The 21,983-nt window shown below is 35.3% G+C and overlaps 2 protein-coding genes across 3 annotated transcripts in view; one reads left to right on the top strand and one right to left on the bottom strand.

Moving 5' to 3' along the window:
- Positions 1-2,145: 2,145 nt before the first annotated feature.
- Positions 2,146-9,449, bottom strand: bri3 (brain protein I3). Its single transcript, XM_082187649.1, has 3 exons — positions 8,983-9,449; positions 5,544-5,700; positions 2,146-3,298 (listed from the first exon to the last, which is right to left on the bottom strand). The coding sequence occupies exons 1-3, from the start codon at positions 9,110-9,112 to the stop codon at positions 3,166-3,168; spliced, it is 420 nt and encodes a 139-aa protein (XP_082043775.1). The 5' UTR covers positions 9,113-9,449; the 3' UTR covers positions 2,146-3,165.
- Positions 9,450-11,258: 1,809 nt separating this feature from the next.
- Positions 11,259-21,983, top strand: part of tecpr1b (tectonin beta-propeller repeat containing 1b) — a 33,802-nt gene continuing 23,077 nt past the window's right edge. The window contains exons 1-7 of one of the 2 annotated variants that reach the window (XM_082185142.1): positions 11,264-11,379; positions 13,473-13,627; positions 13,876-14,108; positions 16,922-17,107; positions 17,207-17,329; positions 17,890-18,006; positions 19,934-20,108. In XM_082185142.1, coding sequence (XP_082041268.1) covers positions 13,881-14,108; positions 16,922-17,107; positions 17,207-17,329; positions 17,890-18,006; positions 19,934-20,108 — 829 coding nt within the window. In that variant the 5' untranslated portion in view covers positions 11,264-11,379; positions 13,473-13,627; positions 13,876-13,880. Of the gene's footprint in view, positions 11,380-13,472; positions 13,628-13,875; positions 14,109-16,921; positions 17,108-17,206; positions 17,330-17,889; positions 18,007-19,933; positions 20,109-21,983 lie in introns of both variants that reach the window. The other variant, XM_082185141.1, reaches the window with a different exon arrangement.

Here is a 21,983-nt window from a genome sequence, read left to right on the forward strand (position 1 = left end):
CATGTTTACCAGAGTTAGCTGGCTAACTCGCTCAGCTGGCCTTGGAGGAACTGTTAAGTTTGACCCGGAAGACGACGACGACACCATCCGCACGAGCGTTTTTTAGCTGATTTTATCTTTTATCTGAATTCTTTTAGGTTTGCTTTTATCGGCGTAGTCTCAGCACTGAGTAACGATCCATTGTCGGTCAGTGGATAGTGATTTATTTATCTTCTGCTTCGGGGAAACTATTCAATTTGGCTTTGATTGTATCAATGCATTTGTTGGCCTGAGATCTTGTAGATCATTGCTGTATGAAAATAAAAATATTTTCTTTCTAAATGTGTGTTAAGTGTTCAAATATGAGTGTGATATTGCAAGTAAAGCAGTAATTAGCATTAGAAACACTGTGAGTGAGTATGAATAATTTAAAGTCTTGGTAACCATCCAGCACTGCACATCTTTGTTTCACGCAGTGCAGGTCATGATGTACTGGACTGACAAACACTAGTTTTAAAAATATATATATTTTTCTCATTTCTCAAAAAAATTGGGGGTGGGAAAAAAAAATAGCAAAACAAAAACTGTTGCATTAGATTTTCGAAGAAATCAAATTTCACCAGTTTTAAATTATATAAGAATATATGCTTGAAATTGCATTACGCTACATGGAAAATTATGTAGAATAAAATGTTGCTCCTTAAGGACTTGGTGTGGTGGTAATTGAGAATGACTGGGGGGGGAAGTCACATGAGATGAGGCAATCACTCCATCGCGCTGTGATTGGATGTGATCGTTATGATGGGAAATGATTGGTTCTTGATTTCATGCGCGTTCTCATTTAAATATCAGCGCTTTATCACGTCGAAATCAAACTGGACCAGTGTGTACAATCTTGATGACTGCTGAAAAAAAGTTGACAATTAAAAAGAAAAGCTGAACAGTAGTTCACAAATATATATATATATTTTTTTAAATGGTTATTATTTTGGAATACATGTAAAAATGTGTAAAAGACTAACTTGAAATTTATACTTGGTTTTAATAAATAGAATATTACATAGTTATTAGTGCACACAAATACAAAATAGAATTGTATTTGGTCTCTCTTTGTATGCAATGTTTGTTTGACCATGAGAATTGAGACTTGCTTAATAATGTGGAACATTTGCATTTACCGAAGACCTGGAAAACTATTTAACAAACCTGTCTGAGATTGATACCAGTTATCTAAAAATATCAAATAAAACAAACACTGTCTTTGAAAAGCTCAAATCTGAATGTTTATTGTACTGATATGTCACTTGTATAATAGTTTGGAACGGTGTATATTAGGGGAGAAACGGCACACAAACATGGTGTGTATCTTGGTTTGACACAAGTCTCTTATACTCACCAAAGATGCATTTGTTTGACCAAAAACAGTCATATTTCTTACTATTATTAAAGTTGAAACCTGTACTTTCTGTGGAAACCATGATAAATTTTTTTTTTTTTTTTTTTTTCAGGATTCTTTGATGAATAGAAAGTTAATTTATTCAACAGCATTTATTTGAAATAGAAATCTTTTGTAAAATAGTCACTTTTGATCAATTACATGAAATTGAATTCTTCCAAAACATGTGTGACCCTGGACCACAAAACCAGTCAACATGGGTAAATTTTTTTTACATTTTCTTTCCATAAATAAGCTTTCCATTAATGTATGGTTTGTTAGGATAGGACAATATTTTGCTGAGATACAACTATTTGAAGATCTGGAATCTGAAGGTGAAAAAAAATCTAAACATTGAGAAAATCTCCTTTAAAGTTGTCCATTTATGTTGGCGATTGTGCTGCATTCACTCACAAACATACATGTTTTATATATTTATAGTAGGAAATGTCCAAAATATCTTCATGGAACATGATCTTTACTTAATATCCCAATGATTTTTGGCATAAAAGAAAAATCAATAATTTTGACCCATATAATGTATTGTTGGCTATTGCCACAAATATACCCGTGCGACTTAAGACTGGTTTTGTGATCCAGGGTCAACATATATGTAAATAATTTCAGTTCAAGTGAGTTTGATGAGGAAGTTTGAGAAGTTTCACAGATGAGGAAGTTCAAAATGTTGACATTTCAAACGAAGATCGGATAAAATGAACAGACAGAAGCACTTGTAGAATTTATTTACAATCTTTTAATGTAAAAAAAGTTATAATCGATCATATTACAGCGTGCCTAGTGTATGCTATGAGTACATCATGATGAATGAAATCACACTGGACACACGTCCGAGACTTGATTGTCGGTCACTGGAAAGAAAAACCATTTCCATTGTCAAAGATTAACTGCGTGTCCTTTGGGTGACGTTACATTGTCCGGCTGCCAAGTTCCCTTGTTTTATTGCAGGTTTCATTTCAACTTGGATCTGGCTGTGAAACATAACTGCATATATTCACCCCTCTCTAAGACGCTTTCAGAAACCCCCCCCAGCACACATAACATTGATCATCAGTGCAAGTGCGATCAAAACATGGCCCCCAAAATAAGACCCCCGTCAAAGAAAGAAATGGTCTAAAACTGATTCGGAAATCCAAGATATACAAATAACAGCTTTTTTAAATCGAGCATAAAACGATTAATACAGAAGAAGAAGATAAATACAATGCTTTATTTTAATTTTTTTTTTATCTTGACTAAGACGTGATTGACACGATTAGTGAGTATATTATAAGTCAATGGTTTTCTCAATACGCAAGAACAGATTAAACATTCTGTGATGGAATTGGAGAGAAAAAAAAAAAGCAAATCATCCATTTAATTTGCACAGTTACTCAACGTGAGTCGGCGTTTGTCCAGAGTCATATTGGGAATTTCCCCTCAGTGAGTCCCGGCTCCATCAGTTCATGGTTTCTCTGCCGTCGGAAAGGCACTAGTGATTAGATGACTGGAGACTGGCTTTAAGATTTCATATAAACAACAACAGTGCTTGCGAGGCGTGTATAAACTAAAAACATGGACAACCATCTTGAAGAAATCAAAAAGTTTGTGGCTGGTTACTATCGTGATCTGTCATGTATCATACTTGCGCTAAGCGACGTTTGGCATTTTTCGTGTGCAATGATTACAGATAAACTATGCTGATGCTTAAAACTGAATTAAAAAGACGACAGCGACGGGGGTTTTTGGTCCCTCTAGCCGAAGGTGGCTCCACAGTTTGGACATCTCCTCTGACGCAGGGCCAGGCAGAAGAGAATTCCCAGAGGAAAGAAGAATATGGCACACATGATTCCCAGACATGTGAAATCGTCCTCCAGCACGCCGACCCTGAACACAGAACCGTGAGGGTCAGCACATGTACGTCACTGAAACATCCACCCAGACCAGGCTAAATGCATGTTTGAGCTGATTCAACTGAGATATATGCCAATATGCCAGATGTTACTCTTCATATTACAAATGTTTTTGCAAATTTGGCCCACAAATGTGATGTTTGGTCCAATCTAGCCCTAAAATTTGTTTGATATTTGATAAAGCACATCAGCACAACAGTAACTGCTAAAAATGTGTCTCAATTCTCGTACGACCAAAGTTATTTTTATTCTCTGCTGTAATCAAATCTGAAAATAGCATTAGGCTGGAATTATTAATCTTGCGTATGGTTGTCAAGGGAACAGTGGCCTGTTAAAGGGTTAGTTCGCCCAAAAATGAAAGTTTTGTCACCAATTACTCGCCCTCATGTCGTTCCAAACCCATAAGACTTTAGTTCATCTTCAAAACACAAATGAAGATATTTTATTAGTTTCTCCGTTGAAAGTCCGCACAAGCAAAACCTTAAAGCTTCAAAAAGTTCATAGACCTCATAAAAGTAATACATATCAATCGAACAATTTAACTTTTTTTTTTTAACATAAGCTCAAACGTGCTTGCTATTGTTAAAGTCCCCCTGTGGTCAATTATATCCCTTAAAACTCATCTATGATCACCCAAAAATGAAATAATAAATTCCTTAAAAAGATTCTTCATGCGTTTAAATAGCTTGAATGTAACTCGACACCCTTGCCTCATTTAGTATACGTAGTTCTATGAATATGCAAATGAGCCCCGCCTCCACTCACTCACACCAGCTCGGAGATCAATGTGTGTGTGTTGATCAATGTTTACATGAGAATAAAAGCCGGCATTAAATCTGTTCACGGTATAAAGCGATCAGGCGTCTTGTATTAATACCTGCAAATTAGTCACTTTTCTGCAAAATTTGCCGTTTTAAATCAAAATGTCATTTTTGTGAATCACAATAAACCACAAGAATCAAAAATTAATTTTCTTGAACATATTAAATCTTTATGAAATGTAAAATGTAGGCAAAATGGACTTTCAATGGATGCACAGAAATGATAAAAGTCTAAAGGTCAGTTCACCGTTACGTCGCTCGCGCTCTTTAAAGCAGGATGGATTCTGATTGGCTGTCAATGTTTTTATCGTTCTGAAAGTGATTCCAACGATATCGTTCCTTTGGGCTGTTATGGTTGTGGTGTGAACTCTGCTTTTCTTTTATATTTAGAACTATATCTTTATAGTTATGATCATAGTTATCGTCCTTTATGGCTTTGGAACAACATGAGGGAGAGTAAATGATGACAATTTTCCTTTTAGGGGGAAACGATCCCTCTAACCAACCAGAATATTAAAACATGTATATATATTTGACATATTTAGAAATGTAAAAATGCATTTTTAAGAAACAAAAATGCTTCTTGTGTGTGTGTGTGTGTGTGTGTGTGTGTGTGTGTCCTGTATGATATAGTTCAGTATGATTTAAAAGGAGGAAGAGAGCAACAATCACATTGTTTGTTTTGTGGTCACGCTCACTGAACTGGACTGATCTGGTGCATGAACCAAAGTTCAGTGTGAAATCAGCGCTGTCATGAGGTCACATGACTCTCTCAGAGTCACATGAACTAGCAGGAAGTGCTTCTGGATTAAAACAACCTCAAAGAGGCCAGTTTAAGGCCAGGATTATGAGTTGAAAAGAATCTTATTGTACGATTTGAACATCCAAAAAATAACGGTAACACTTTACTATAAAGTTCATGTATTAACTAACATGAACTAACCATGAGCAATACTTTTGTTACAGTATTTGTTAATGTTAGTTAATAAAAATAGAGCTGTTCATTGTTTGTTCATGTTAGTTCACAGATTTTAATAAAGTATTAGTAAATGTTGACATTAACAAAGATTAATAAATGCTGTATAAGTGCAGTTCACTATTAGTTCATGCTAACTAATGTGGTTAACTAATGTTAACCTTATTGTAAAGTGTCACCATTAGTCATGGCATGACATAAGTGGCATCAGACATGCACTGTCACACGCTCACAAGCGCACAGGAAGGCGAGTGAGCGGATACAGAAACCACTGTGAAGTCAGATGATCTCCATCTGGTTTCTTTCGGTTCTTTCCTCCAGCGAACAATGACGTTACGTAAAGCTTAGTTGCCAAATATGAATAGCATGACTTCTTCTAAATGGATCTGACTGATACTGGGTGTGATGAGTGTATGCCTCACCTGCAGGCCGGACACCCCCCCACCACCACCACCGAGGGCTGGACGATAGTGTAGGTGCTGGTGTAGGCCGGCTGGGAGGCCACGGCTGCAGGCGGGCCCTGGGCGGCCGGATAGCCTGATGTGGCGGCCGGATAGCCTGATGTGGCGGCCGGGAAACCTGTGGGACAGAGTTCACATCCATTAGCACTCCACGTTTCTCACTGTGTGATGAGCAGAAGTGATGTTTTATGGTTTATTTATATTGTACAGGAAGCTATAGGTGAGGATACACCCTTGAGAAAAGAAGTCACGTGATTGTAGTGAATGTGCACTTGTAGTGTCCTTCAAATATTATGTTTTTTTTCTCCCCTTTTTTTTTTTTTAAATGTATTTGCAGGTAAAAAGAGTCAAATTTCTTAACACACTTTTTAAAAGTGCATTTAATGTCAACTTTGTATTTTTTAACCCTCTGGTGCTCTCTCTTTTTTTTTTTTTTTTTATGAAATGATTGTACTATATTTTAGTTGGATAATGTTTTTTATTTAATATTTTGCATTTTTAAGGGATTTTAATGGTACTAAATGATATTTACGGCTGTACTCTGAAAATAAAATTTCCAACTTAAACTGTCGTAAATCTTGAATGCTTTAGAGCAAAATCTCTTTTCAAAGACGACACTTGGCAGATTATTGCTGAAGTGAAAACAAGTTATAAAAAGTGACCTTTCCGAAATTTTATAGTTATTGCTATGAAAAATGCACAAAAATACTATTTAAAATTTTTATATGAAATATATATTTTCAAAAATATTTTTTACTCGAAAACAAGCCATAAATCTAAACAAGTTGTGTTCCAAATTTGAGCTTGATATCTCAAACAATGAGCTTTCAGTCAGATTTTGTTTTGGCCGCAGTAACAAACATCGCCACTAGATGAAATTCGTCTCCCATTAATTTCCAATGCGTCATTTTTGACCGCGAGGAGCACAAGTGTGACTATTATTTTTTCAGGACCATTTAACTTTTACGAATCATGTCCATGATTTTTTTTTTTGTGTGTTCACATAGCAAGTGCCAACAACATTTACCAAGTTTTGTACCATTCCGATGCAATAAAATATTCACTCACAAAAAAAAAGAAACGTAGAATTTTTCAGTAAAAAATGACGACAGAAGAGTAACACAGGGTTAAAGAACACTTTAAATCATTATGCTTTAATAATCTTTTGTCATGCTTTAAAGAAGTGCTCTTATTTTGATGCGTTGACTAACGTACTAAAGCACATGCAAAGCACTTGATTATAATGTTAACTGTAGTATGTTATTCAATATTACATTTAAAGTTAACAGGCTATATTATAAATGTACTGAACTGGAACTTCGTGTAATTACAAATATATTTAAAAACAACATACAAGTTTCAGTAATTTCTAATTTATCATAAATGCTTGTCAGTGACTTACATAAATACTTAAGTGGGTCAAAAAAGCACTCTTACGTTCAACTAATTGCGTTTAATATTAAAGGTAAATTGTAAATAACATACAATCAAGTGTCCAAAAACATTACATTCAGTTCACACTTAAGTAGATTCTTTATATCATTTCCATAATAAAAGCTCTTTTTAAAGGTATGCTAAAGAGCACTACTTTCTGCACAAGGGTGAAGGTACACTGAAGTATTGAAAGAGAAGTAAACCGTTATGTAAACTCAGTCAACCAACATGTGCGTCTGTGTATTTATGATCTATGGACTTCAAACTTATAAAACTACATGAGAAACTTGTGGCAGCTTGATCCATAACCATGATACTGAATGGTTACCTTGTTCATATACCATGATATTTAGATTCACAGAATGTAGCCTAGTGACGAAATACATTAATAATAATAATAATAATACACATAAAACGTGACCTGGAGCCTGTTTTATAAGTCAGGCATCTTTTCTTTAGGACTGGCCGTCAGTCGTATGAAGACGTACAGTAGACTGCCCGAATTTGAGAATGAAACGAGTGTTTATCATCAGGCTGAATTAGTCAGACTAGAAAGTGTAGTCCAGTTTCCCAGAATTTTTTTTTATTTTTTTAGCTGTGACTGAATTACTCAGACTAATTTGTGACTCATAATAAATCAAGAAGTGTGTTTTGTTGTACTAAGGCTCGTGACACTTAAATCAGTGAGTGCAGTATTTTATAAGTAGTATTTTATAGAAAGTAACGCCGTTCCATTCACTAAATGTTGTACCATATTTTTGAGTATTTTTATTTTGTTTTAATTTCTCTTTTAATTTGGGTTATTTTTTTTATAGTTTATAATTATCAATTATTGGATTGCCAGTCTGTGAAAAGTCAAAGTTGTGTAAATTTGTGAAAAGTCTAATGTAAAAGTTGTGTAAGTACACACTTTATTGAAATGGTTTTAAATGTATTCCTGATTTGTAAAAAAAAAAAAAAAAAAAAATCACTGGAAATTATGATCTCATCAATTGTCAACTGACTGCTATTGTGCGGTAAAAAGTTTGGAAACATTACTAGATTTAATGTTTTAAAACAAAAATCTTCTGTTCATCAAGCATGCATTTATTTGATCAAAAATACAGAAAAAAACGGTAATATTGTGAAATGTTATTAAAATTTAAAATAATGGTTTTCTATTTTAACATACTTTAAAATATAGGCTAATCTATTTATACCTGTGATCAAAGTGTTCCTGTGATTCAGTGTCACATGATCCTTCACAAGTCATTATAATATGATGATTTATTAATCAATGTTGGAAATAGTTGTTATGATCTGTCATACTTTTTTCGGGATTCATTGATGAATAAAAAGTTTTTAAAAAAAGAACAGCGTTTATTTAAAATAGAAATCTTCAAGCAACAATATATAATATACACTACCGTTCAAAAGTTTGGGGTCAGTTTTTCCCCCTTTTTAAAAAAAAAAGAAATTAATACTTGTATTCAGCAAGGATGTGTTAAAATAAAATAAAAAGTGATAGTAAAGATTTATATTGTTACAAAATATTTATTTTTTGAATAAACGCTGTTCTTTTTAACATTTCAATCATCAAAGAATCCTGGAAAAAAAAGTATCACAGATTTCAAAACAAATCAGCATATCTGAAATATTTCTGAAAGATCATGTGACGCTGAAGACTGGAGTACTGACGCTAAAAAATAAAATAAATAAATAATCAGCTTTACATCACAGGAATAAATTACATAATAAAGTATATTAAATAGAAAACCAATTATTTTAAATTGAAATAATATTTCACAATACTACCGTTTATTCTGTATTTCTAATCAAATAAATCCAGCCTTGATGAGCATATTCTTTGCAAAAAATCTGAAGCATATTAAATCACATTCTTCATAACACCGTCCGTGTATTATTGCAGGATTATGAGCAGATTAAACGCAGTGTCGGACAGTGTGTTTGCTCGCGGTTCTCTTGCCTTGGTAGGGCGGCGGTGCCTGAGGCTGGAAGCCCATCGCGGGTGCAGCGGCCGCGGGGAACGAGCCGTACGCCGCCGGGACCGTGTTATAGGCTGGAGGTCTGTCCTGGAGAAGAGGTTTAGTATCCATATCCAGTCCGAGGTGTCCTGTCCACTTCAGAAAACTAGCTTAAAATCTTCTTGAGCTTGACCGATCTCTTGGACTAACGCAAACAAAAACAAAAACAAAGATTGGATGAAAGTTCCTCCACTCTTCCCCCATGCGACTTCAACGCGCTCTTTCAGCTTCGGGACAGGAATGGTTTGAAGACGTGTAAATGTCCTAAAGATGCGCCATAGCGACCTATTTCTTGATTTCTCTCGTTTATGAGAGAAATCTGGGTTTGGTAACGACTAAAACTCCTTATCAAACTCAAAAACGACGTTTTTCCTGCTGCACTGTCACAAGACTCGCTGTCACGTGATGAAGTGGACCGCGCATGCGCGGAGGCGGGGGAGGGGGCGCGTGCCTTAAAGTTACACACTTATACGAGCTAAAAGTTTCATTTCTATTTTTATTTTATTTAGTTCATTTATATTCTTGGATTTTCTTTTCCTCTGCTGTTCCATGTTGAATCTACTAATGTTTGATGCTTTGTTATATCATATGTAATTGTTGACTTATTAATAATAATAATAAAAATGCTCACTAAAAAGTGTATCAGATAAAACAAAACGGTTACAGTGCTTTTATTTCTGTTTACAATCGTGTATACATGAGATGAAGGCTCTAGTCTTATGATAAAAGTGTGTTATTGTGCACGTGGGTCACGGTGAGATGAGAAACCGTGACTGACCTGAGATGTTGTAATCTCGGTAATTCCGACATGGCGTTAACAACACAACTATCAAACAGATCAAAATTCACGTTCTTGAGTGTGATTTACAATTTGTGAACTTTTTCAACTTTTCAATAAACCATCTTATCTGGTTTCCAAAAAAAACCCGGTCTGAGTGAACATAATCAGTTTTGCTCACGTGCTTGATTCACATGTTCAATGCTGCCTTTTCGGAATGATCGGAAATACGAGTTTCCTAGTTGGAAATTGTACAAGACCTGTGTGTTTACAGCAGGGGGGTAACCTTTTTTTTTTCTTCTTCTTTTTTTATTTTTTATTGCTATAAAGAATTCAAGTACAAACAATAAATCAACAATCATACATTTGTAATCGTGTTGATAGATCACTAAGAAAGAACATAGAACAAAAAAATAAATAAATAAAATAAAATAAAATAAAATAAAATAAAATAAAATAAAATAAAATAAACAAAGGGGTGGGTCTTAGTCCAATAAATGGAAAGAAGTTTTAGGGCATTTCTATCCGTCATCCAATGAACAGATTTAACAAATAGCTTCAAGTCATTCTTCCATCCACTGAAATGGGGTTTGATCTTTAAATGTATGGTTTAAAGTGCCAAACCGGCCCTAATAGGCTATGTGAGTAAATGTATTAATTTTCATTTTAAATTAATGCATCAGTGTCATTAATACAGATGTCAAACTGTGTTAAGCAACCGAGTGTTACTGCATGCAATGCTTTTTACATGTAACACTTCACAGCTATGTTGATTTTATTTTATTTTTTTAATCCAACGAACTTTAGTAGTATACAATAAAGCATATAGAATTTACATCTTAATACATCCCAAAACAAAATTAAAATTATTATTATGATTTTTTTAAACATGCCAGAGAGCTATGTTGATTTTGCCTGCTAATATCATCATCTGTGATGTGATTTTGATGACGAAAGAGTCTCTGACATGCATCAGTTACTTGAAGTTAATAAAGAAAATAATGTCCACAGCACACGTTAATTGTTCCCAAATGTGCTTGTATTCTGTTCACGCCATAAGGAATACACTTTAAAACACACAAGGTCGAAAAAGAAGAAATCAACAGTATTTCAAACACATTTTCAGCAAAATTATATTGTAAGTAGACTATAGCCTTTTCGTCTTAAGTCATTTGTAAATTCATCTGATACATCGCCTGTCAATGCATTACATCAGTCTGAAGTAACAGCTGAAGTATGAGAGTTAGAACTCGTGTATCACCCTTGAGTTTTTAATTATTGAGAGAGTAAAGAGTGAATAATTGATCAAGTAAACCTGCGCATGTATGAGAGCTCTGCGCGACGGAAAAACATACGTGCGCGCACAGGCTGTCCAATCAGAAGCTTCGATTTCAGCATTTCCGTGAGCGCTGACCAATCAGAGCGAAAATACCCCTGACTTCCTGCTTTGGCTCTCTGAGCCCTTAGAATAATGCTGGGAATAATAATAAACGGGTTGCTGATGTTTGTAATGCTCGGAATAGATGAAGACTCGGAACACAATCATTAGACTACACAGAGGGTGAGTTTATTAGCACATCTGAGCGGAATGTGAATTCGTTATGTGTCGGAATTTATATTCGTCGTATTAGGCTATTATCATTAAACATAAATGATAAGGCGAAAGCAAGTGCATAAATGTTTTATATTTAATTAAATGAAGCAGAGAATAATATGGCTGTAATAATGGATCCAGAGAGACAGGTGCGAGTTGACCACTGGTGTCCAGTAACAGTTACCTGTAGGCTATCTCTTACTTAACTAGACTATCTTAATGTGTGTATTATTAGTTATTATATAAATGTAATATTGCTTGATCTATGTGTGAATCAAATTAAATAAGCAAGCTGTAAAATACAATTTGTGTAATTTTAATTGTGAACTTTTTGACTGTCTGTGGTTTAATAACTAAACAACAAAGAGCTGTTCATATATAAAATATTATTTAGAACTTCAATTTTATATTAAATAAAGTATATATAATATACACTATTGTTCAAAAGTTTGGAGTCATTCAGTTTTTTTTTAAGGAAATTAAGACTTATTCAGCAAACACACATTAAATTGATAAAAAGTGACATTAAAGATATTTATAATAATACAAAAGATTTCTATCTCAAATAATTGCTGTTCTGTTTTGAACTTTCTATTCAAAGAATCCTGAAAAAAAAAAAAAAAATGTATCACGGTTTCCACAGAAATATGAAGCAGCACAACTGTTCTCAACATTGATAATAAGAAACGTTTCTTGATCATCACATCATCATATTAGAATGATTTGTGAAGGATCATGTGACACTGAAGACTGGAGTAAAGATGCCGAAAATTCAGCTTTGATCACAGGAATAAATTACATTTTACAATATATTAAATTAGAAAACAGAAGTTTTTGTTTCACAATATTATTGTGTATTTTAGTTCAAATATGCAGTCTTGATAAAGATAAACAAATTCTTATTGACCACAAACTTTTGAACGGTAGTAAATCGGCAGCGAGAGTGTACGTGTGTGTGTGTGTGTGTGTGTGTGTATACAGTATATATATATATATATATATATATATATATATATATATATACAGTACAGGCCAAAAGTTTGGAAACATTACTATTTTTAATGTTTTTGAAAGAAGTTTCTTCTGCTCATCAAGCCTGCATTTATTTGATCAAAAATACAGATTTTTTAAAAAATATTGTGATCTATTATTACAATTTAAAATTATACTTTACATTTATTTCTGTGATGCAAAGCTGAATTTTCAGGATCATTACTCCAGTCTAATATTCTGATTTATTATGAGTGTTGGACACAGTTCTGCTGCCTAATATATTTGATGAATAAAAGGTTAAAAAGAACTGCATTTATTCACAATAAAAAAATATTTTCGAATAATATAAATCTTCTTTACTATCACTTTTTATCAATGTAACACATCCTTGCTGAATAAAAGTATTGATTTATTTCAAAAAAAGAAAGAAAAAAAATGACTGACCCCAAATGACTGACCAGTAGCCTAGTGTATATTGTTGTTACAAAAGATTTCTATTTTTAAAACATTTGCTTCTTTTTTTATTTAATTTATGTTTATTCATCAAAGTATCCTAAAAAAGTATCACAGGTTATGAAAAAATATTAAGCAGCAGAACTGTTTCCGAACGTTGATAATGAATCATCATATTAGAATGATTTCTAAAGGATCATGTGATAGACTGGAGTAATGATCCTGAAAATTCAGCTTTGCATCACAGAAATAAATGATCATTTAAAGTATAATAAATTGAAAACCAATTATTTTAAATTGTAATAATATATCACAATATTACATTTTTTTTCTGTATTTTTGATCAAATAAATGCAGGCTTGATGAGCAGAAGAAACTTCTTTCAAAAACATTAAAAATAGTAATGTTTCCAAAATGTTGGCCAGTACTGTATGTGTATATATAGTACTGTGCAAAAGTCTTACTGTAGGTATGTCAGTATTTTTATTATGTTTAAAAATATATATGTTTAGCGATTTTTATTTATATCTTTTGCTGCAGTGTGTCAGTGGGAAATATCAGTTTACATTTCCATTTTGCCATTATTTGTAATAATCCAGTGATATTTTTGTAAGCACACAGAGTCTGGCAACAGCCGGTATGATCTGATCTCACCATCATCGAGTCCGTCTGTGATTACGTGAAGAAACAGAAAAAACTGAGACAGACTAAATCCAAAACGACTGTCTCCAAGCCGCTTGAAGAAACCTTCCTGCAAAGCTACGGCACTGTGAGAAGTTCTTAGGCTGTTGTCCGACTCTCTTTGTGCTTACAAAAATATCACTGGATTATTACAATTAATGGCAAAATTAATGTTTGGAAATGTAAACTGATATTTCCTACTGACACACTACATCACAACTGGCTTAAAAATCATTTTGTTTTTGCCTAATACTTTTTCACAGTACTGAATAAGCCATGTTATGTATATTTCATAAAGCACGGTCAGTAGTGCTGTTGACTGCGTGTGCTCTGCAGGGCCGATGATGTCCGGGTCGCTGCTGTGGGCGGTGGATGTGTACGGGCGGGTGTTCAGTCTGTCGGCCCCTAGGGGCCGCTGGAGCCGCGCTGCTGATCTAGTGCTGGAGCTGAAGCGCGTGACGGGCTCTCATCAGTGCTGCTGGGGCATCGGCTGCGACCATCACGTCTATCTCAATGTGTATCCCAGTCAAGTGCCTATACGCCACCAGGAAGAGACCTATGAAAACCAGGTGTGCTCAGTTTCATTTTCTTACTCGAATTTTCAATTCAATTGCGATTTGGCATGATTAAATACTGTACATAATAAGGTCCCATTTGTTGAAGTCGGCATGAAACGGAAGTTGTGATATTCTTTATTTCCATATTGTGACGTAGGTGTGAAACTTACTGCTTCTGGAACAAGAATAAATGTAGGGCGGGGCTTGATTTTGTCCCTGGGGATTTGATTGGATGGTTGTGGTTTGCTATTGGCTGATCTCATGTGAGTGACAGGTTGCTCCGCCCTCACGCCAGTAAACGCATCATCAGAGAGAAGAGAGGAGGGGACGTTATTCTGATTCAAGATTACAAAGCACATGAATTAAAAAAAATGATGTGCACAAATAAATCATTTAGGTTACACTTTATTGTAAGATGTTACTGTGTAATTATAGATTTAAGTAATGAGAAATATTAATTAACTTCATGTACTGTACTTACTACAGGGTTAGGAATAGGGTTTGGTTTAGGGTTACTTGGTATGATGTATCATTTATAGTTATTACTATAGTAAAGTATGTGTAACGTGTAACAAGGACACTGTAAAATAAAGTGTCACCATCATTTATAAATACTGCAATATTATACTGCAATAATCCATTCAAAGCAAGAATTGTCCATTGTGATTTCATGGTGTCTTAAACATTAGTTAATGCATTAACTAACTTTTCTAAATGAAGTAGGGAAATACAACAGGTTATTGTTAGTTCATGTTAGCTCAGGTCCATTAAAGACCTATTATGCCCCTTCTTTACAAGATGTAATATAAGTCTCTGATGTCCCCAGAGTGTGTCTGTGAAGTTTCAGCTCAAAATACCCCACAGATCATTTATTATACTTGTTGTAAATACACATTTTTGAGTAGAAGGGAAAGTTTTCGTGCATGTATTTTTAAATGCAAATGAGCTGCTGCTCCCGCCCCCATTTCCAGAAGAGGGCGGAGCCTTTACAACTAAGTCCTCTTTCACGTCTTATTGCGCTTAAGCTGTCAAATACACACAAGGTTATGTCATAAACACACAAAGTTCACATAAACCCAGTCAGTTATGTCTGTGAATGTAAACAGCAAGTAAGGAAATCACATGTGTATATTAGATCTGTGTATTAAAGTGAAAGAAGCTTAATGTACAGTACCTACTGCTATACTGTTAAAATGAATCAAACGATAAAAGAAAAACAGAAAATCACTCACTGCTCTTGCCTGAATTAACTTTAGTAGGGCCCATGATTTCCTCGCTGGAGAAAACGCGGACGAAATAATGGAAACCAGTCATAAAAAATGGAATTTACTGTATAAACCGTAATTTCACAGAATTTGTCAATTTTAATAGATAAAAAAAAAAGCAAGTCGGTTTCATTTCCTGCACACACACACACACTGAAGCACGCGTGTCGCTCGAGGTGTTTTCAGCCTCTGCCGTCTCACTATATGAGGACATGAATGCATGAACTTCATCTCCAGAGCTGCCCTGAGAGTCACTTCACCAGCATTTAACCGTTTCACGTGAGAAAAACTATTGTCATATCACACACACACACACACACACACACACACACAGAAACTCACGGCAACCCGTCAAAATAAAAGTTCGATTTAACTTGAGAAATTGTGACAGAAATATATTACTGTTGTACAGTAGAATTTATCTACGTTTCAATGTAATAATAATACTAACACTAATAATAATGACAAAAATAATAGTAACAAATTCTTTTTAAAACTTGATATTTTAAGGAATATTCTTAATTTTTTTATATTTTAATTATTCAATGTTTCAAAACACTTAGGCTATGTCATGAGTGTATATATGAACCTATTTTCCAGTTACGCATTATTTCCACATCTGCATAGTTGACGATTACCGCATTTTACTAGAATTGTAATGAGACATGTTTGTAAACCATGTTTTCCGCCAAAATAAAAGCTTGATGCAGTTTCCGTCAAAATGAAAGATTGTGTGTTTCAAAAGTTAGTACAAAACTAATTATGAAAGTTTCCTTTATTTTTCAGTGCATTTGTTTCACAATTTATGGCTATTATTGTCATGGGATTAATATTATAACTATTATTATGTAGTAGTGTAATGTAGACTGAGACTAATAGTTTGAGTTTTTCTTTGTTCAGTTTGCACACTGAATATGGGTTGGAGCTCGTTAACTCTCAAAGTGCTCCAGATTGATGAATTTTACATTAAAATGCACAAATTTTTTTTGGGGGGGGAAAGAACCCCTTCAGAAGGCCCCAGGTCCACCCACCACAGGTTTACTAAATATCCTGTGAGAAACACTAGTATTGCTATGCAGCTTATAGCTTATTTTAGGATTCATCACTGTGGAGGTATAGTTCAATTGTATTATCACATTTAATTTTGGAGTTATTTCATCTGTTAACTCTCACTCATTCCTACTCGCTCGTTACATGGCATTAGTGGTTTTAAGGAATAGGAGTTGGTATACATATTCAAGGGCGTGCAAAGATGGGTGGAGGCACAAAAGCTACAATCTGCAAACGGCTTGTTCTGAGACACTGCTTATGATTTATGGGGATTAAAAAAAAGAGGAGTGTGTGGACTGTGTTGTGTACACACACTGCAAACAAACATTTATGTTCAAACACCATGTAAAAGTTGAAATTTACATTTAAATTAAATTATTTGACCAGATACAACTTTTGAACTTTTTATTAGTAAATGTTAAAATGAATATTGACAAAAACGAATAAATGCTTTAGAAGTATATGTGTATATATATATATACATGCTAATATTCTCTGTGTGTTTTCCAGAGGTGGAACCCGGTTGAAGGTTACACAGACACACTCCTCCCGACAGACCGCTGGCAGTGGACGGATGACTCCGGCTCGATCCCACAGCCTCTTCACAGCTTTGAGCTGCCGTCTGCTAACTGGGAGTGGGAGGGCGACTGGTACGTGGATGATGAAAGCTGTGGGAGAGAATCCACTGAGACTGGGGTGAGGGACACAATCTCATAAACTCACCCATCCCAATTAACCTAACCTACTCTACACTTACCCTCTAAACCCAGCACTAACCTCCTCCTGTGCTGTCAGGGCTGGGAGTATGCAGTGGACTTCCCCGCATCCTTCAGCAAAGACAAGAAGTGGAATTCATGTGTCCGTCGCAGGCGATGGCTTCGCTACAGGAGATATAAAGCACTGGGATCATGGGCCAAGGTATAATCTATCAATTGTAGTTACTTCAATGTTAAACAGCCAATGATCAGCCTTACTACAACCAATCGTGACCCTGGATCACAAAACCAGTCACATGTCGCACGGGTATATTTGTGGCAATAGCCAACGATACATTGTATGGGTCAAAATTATAGATTTTTCTTTTATGCCAAAAATCATTAGGATATTAAGTAAAGATCATGTTCCATGAAGATATTTAGTAAATTTCCTACCGTAAATATATAAAACATGTATGTGAGTGAGTGAGTGCAGCACAATCGCCAACATAAATGGACAACTTTAAAGGAGATTTTCTCAATGTTTAGATTTTTTTGCACCCTCAGATTCCAGATTTTCAAATGTTGTATCTCTATCCCTATCCTAACAAACCATACATCAATGGAAAGCTTATTTATTCAGCTTTCAGGTGATGTATAAATCTCAATTTAAAAAAAATGGCCCATGTGACTGGTTTTGTGGTCCAGGGTCACAGTCTTATGTTATCTAATGCTCTATATTTAACACCCATGTCACATTGAGAATGTGTGTTTTTGGTGCAGGTTCCTCTGGACCGGGGCAGACCTCCGCCCGAGCCCTTCATTGACCTCAGCTGTGGAGGCTGGGACATGAGCCCTGAGAAGCACATTCACCTGTGGGCCGTGTCCCAACAAGGGAAGGTTTGTGCAAAGGAATATGCCTGGTTTAACACAAGTTATGTGCAATGTTTTTGACTGCACAGAATATAATGTACATAACTATACTATATACACTACCATTCAAAAGTCTGAGGTCAGTAAGGGTTTAGTTTTTTTGGGGGGGAAAGAAATTAATACTTTTATTCAGCAAGAACACATTGATTTAATAAAAAAAGTGACATTTATAATGTTACAGAAGATTTCTATTTCCAATAAATGCTGTTTTTTACTTTCTACTCATTACAGAAATAAGAAGCAAAACAACTGTTTTAAACACTGATAATAATCAGATATGTTTCTTGAGCATCAAATCATCATATTAGAATGATTTCTGAAGGATCATGAATGAACTGGAGTAATGATGCTGAAATTACAGCTTTGATCAGAGGAATAAAATACATTTTACAATATATTAACCTAAAAAATAAGCAGCAGAATTGGATCCTAAACTAAAGTGTTACCACAACTCTTTAATCAGTGATGCTGTTGTGGTTGCATTGCAGATGTCTGACCACTAGAGGTCGCTGCTGTCCTGTTCTGTGATTCAGTGGGTGCAAAGGCTGTTGCTTTAGTAGTGTTGATCTGCTGTTATAGTGTTTATTAATACAGTTTAAGTTTTAGTCATTTTCTTGTGCTTTTTGTGATTTAATTGTTTTTTAAATATTTCTATAAAACTTAAATTTATTTAATAATAAAGCCAATTAAAATATTAAATATATTTATTTATTTATCTTTTTCAGTTTTTGTTTTAGTAATTTTATTGCTGAAACTGAAACATTATTTCAGTCAGTTGCCAGAGCAATATTTCTAATTTAAGTTTATTTTGTTTTAGTTTTTCATCTAATATTGTATGTTGTTTTTATCTCGGCTTTATATCAATCAACAGAAATGATTTATACTAGTTTGAGGGTTGTCTTCAAGACAACGATATGCTTAAAACTGAGTTTTTCCTTTGAGTATTCCACGCACAGACGACACCATTTTCAAAACGATCCCCATTCACACGGATCAGCAAAACGACTAAAAACGCTGTATTCTGCTGCCAGGCCAGTAGATGGTGCTGAAACACTATAGACTGAACACGTAATAGACATGTGCATGACGTCATCGTCTTCAGAGATTCACGTTTTTGTTGTTTACACGACACTGTTTTCAACTAAAAACTGAAGACTTTTTATTTGTTTTGGCCATTCGTTTACAAGAAAATGGCGTTTTGGGTGCCTGAAGACGCGAACTTTTGAAATAGTTTTCAAAGTGCAAGTTTTTGAAAACAGTCTCCGTGTAAACAACAAAAACGCAAATCTCTGAAGACGATGACGCCATGCACATGCGTATTACGAGTTCAGTCTATAGTGTTTCATCACCATCTACTGGCCTGGCAGCAGAATACACAGTTTTTAGTCGTTTACGCGGATCCGTGTGAATGGGGATCGTTTTGACAATGTCTGTACTCGAAAAACTCAAAGGAAAAACGTCTCCGTTTTAAGCATATCGTTGTCACGTAAACGTACGTTACCGTTTGAAACCCGTTTTCAAAAGTTTGCGTTTTCAGCCAGCCAAAGTGCCGTTGTCGTGTGAACGAACGGCCAAAACGCATAAAAAGTTTTACGTTTTCAGTTGAAAAGGGTGTCGTGTAAACAGTGTTCACCTGTTTGCAGTTGCAGGGCAGTTTTGTGACCACTAGAGCTCACTGCTCTTCTGTGACATCCCCTTTATATTTTGAGCTCAGCCAACACCTCCTTATGGATTAACCACTTGCTCACAAGAATCTGAACAATTTCCCAGCCTAGTGGTTAATTTAAGCACTCGCTGAATGTTTTGTCATGTTTATGATGTGTTAAAATTCTATTCCTGCCACCATACAGATCTCAGGTGTGTGTGTGTGTGTGTGTGTGTTATCTCTACACAGCTGTGGTCCCGCACAGGCATCAGGCAGCAGAACCCGGAGGGGACACGATGGGAGCCCGTCCAGGTTCCCCGAGAGGTGGCACAGGTCAGCGCCGGCCCGAAAGACCTGCTTTGGGCCGTTCTCTGGGATGGACAACTGCTGGCCAGGACGGGCATCAGTAAAGACTGTCCTAAAGGTCCGACACTAACAGATTTATTCCTGTCCTTTGAATTCACACTTAGAGAATGCAGAACATACAGTACACGTTTTGAATGACATCTATTTACAGTCAAACTGTGATCATGGTCACGGTCATGTCAATAGCATGAAAGAGGTATGAACACACAGAGGCCCTAAAGAGCATGTAAGACACTTGCGCCACACTTAAAAATGTTTGAATGTCATTGCAGACAAACATGTGAAATCCGCACGTCAGTAAATTAGGGAATGAACTTGCGCTCCCGGTGGCGGTTCAGCGAAAAGAGGAGGCGTGTTCCCAGCGCAAACGTTCCCTGGTGCTATTTTGCAGTTTCAGAAAACAATTGTTATTCAGATGCTATTTTAAGGGCGCATGCTTGGCCATAATGTAGCGTGTGCACAACGCGCATACACTTTGCTTCTCTCATCTACACAAACGCAGCAGTTCTCATTTTTGCAAACCATTCATAATTACAAGGAAAAATATTACCACACGAGGGAAATCATTGTTGTGTCCATGAAGATGTGAAAAAATAGGCATAAATCTAGCTTACACATTTACCCAAATTATTATACGCCTGTTTAACTGAAGCTAATTTGGGTGGGTTTCTCCATCCCCATACAATGTAACTTCTCTGTCTTTTACGGCCCTGACGAGAACGTCGGTCTCCTCGGCTGTGAACCGCTCCTGGCGTGCGCCTGGCAAATCCGCCGTTAAAATAGCAATCCGCCATGAAACAAGCGCGCCTGCTTTTAAAGGGAATGTGAGATGTCACTCTGATTGGTTTATTTCACGTTACGCCCAAACCACACCTATGAATAATGAAGCTACTTCAGACCAACCCATTTTAGATTTGCGTCGGGCGCAAGAGTCATTTATCCCGCCGGTATAATAGCAACAGCGCCCAAGACCCGCCCACAAAGTTACTTGCGTTTCGCCTTTGACACTTGCGTTTCAGATCGTTAAAATAGGGCCCATTGTCTTTGAATCAGCTGGTGATTTTTAATGGACGTATGAAGTCAGTCCTAAATTTCACACAGGTGTCGAGGATCACATTAATTATCAACATGATCAACTAATGCTTGACAACTGCAAAGTGTCTCAGTACTTTTTGTCTTTGTTTTGTAGTGCATCTATTGAAACCTAACATAATACAGAAACTTTTAGTGTAGCTTAATAGTCCAGACTCGTTTGAGGTCAACTGTGCCTTAAACAACACTCGTGAAAAAGAAGTGTGCTCAATTGTTTTGGATGTGCACTTGTAGTGTACTTCAAATCCTAAAAGTATATTTTTAAAAACTACTTGCAGATAATATAATAGTAATGAAATAAAAGGCCACTTGAAGAGAGACGCTTTCATGACTGTTTCTTAACACACTTATGTAGACTTATGTGCACTTTGTAATAATGTCACATTTTTTTTTATGTCATTATGTTTTGAAAATGTGTCATGCACAAAAGAAGTGCACTTATTTTGATGTGTTGACCAACACACTAAATCACATGTGAAGTACTTGATTATAATTTTAACTTTAACTGTAGTGTGTTATTCAATTATACATTAAAACTTAATTGCAACTTCATTATATAATTATAAATATATTTAAATACATGACATAAAAGTTCTCATAGAAACGACATGAGTATAATTGAGTTTATCATAAATGTTTGTCAGTACATTCAGCAGTAACTTTAACCGTATTTCAAAGATAATAGAAATATGAAATTACATGTAAAGATGTGTTTAATTCCTACTTAAGTGGGTCAGAAAAACACTATTGAGTTCAGCTAATTAATTCAGTTTGCACTTACCTACATTCTTTTAAAGTATATTATTTCCATAATAAGTACTCTGTTTAAAAGTATGCTGAG

Source organism: Leuciscus leuciscus, assembly GCF_965113295.1.
Source record: "Leuciscus leuciscus genome assembly, chromosome: 1".
Lineage (NCBI taxonomy): Eukaryota > Metazoa > Chordata > Actinopteri > Cypriniformes > Leuciscidae > Leuciscus > Leuciscus leuciscus.

Bases quoted from the DNA above. Each gene is read 5' to 3' on its own strand.
- bri3 (XM_082187649.1), bottom strand. From the start codon at position 9,112: ATGGATACTAAACCTCTTCTCCAGGACAGACCTCCAGCCTATAACACG. The intron at 5,701-8,982 runs GCAAGAGAACCG...TCTGTCCCACAG, and splicing joins GGCACCGCCGCCCTACCAAG to GTTTCCCGGCCGCCACATCA. The intron at 3,299-5,543 runs GTGAGGCATACA...TTCTGTGTTCAG, and splicing joins GGGGGGTGTCCGGCCTGCAG to GGTCGGCGTGCTGGAGGACG.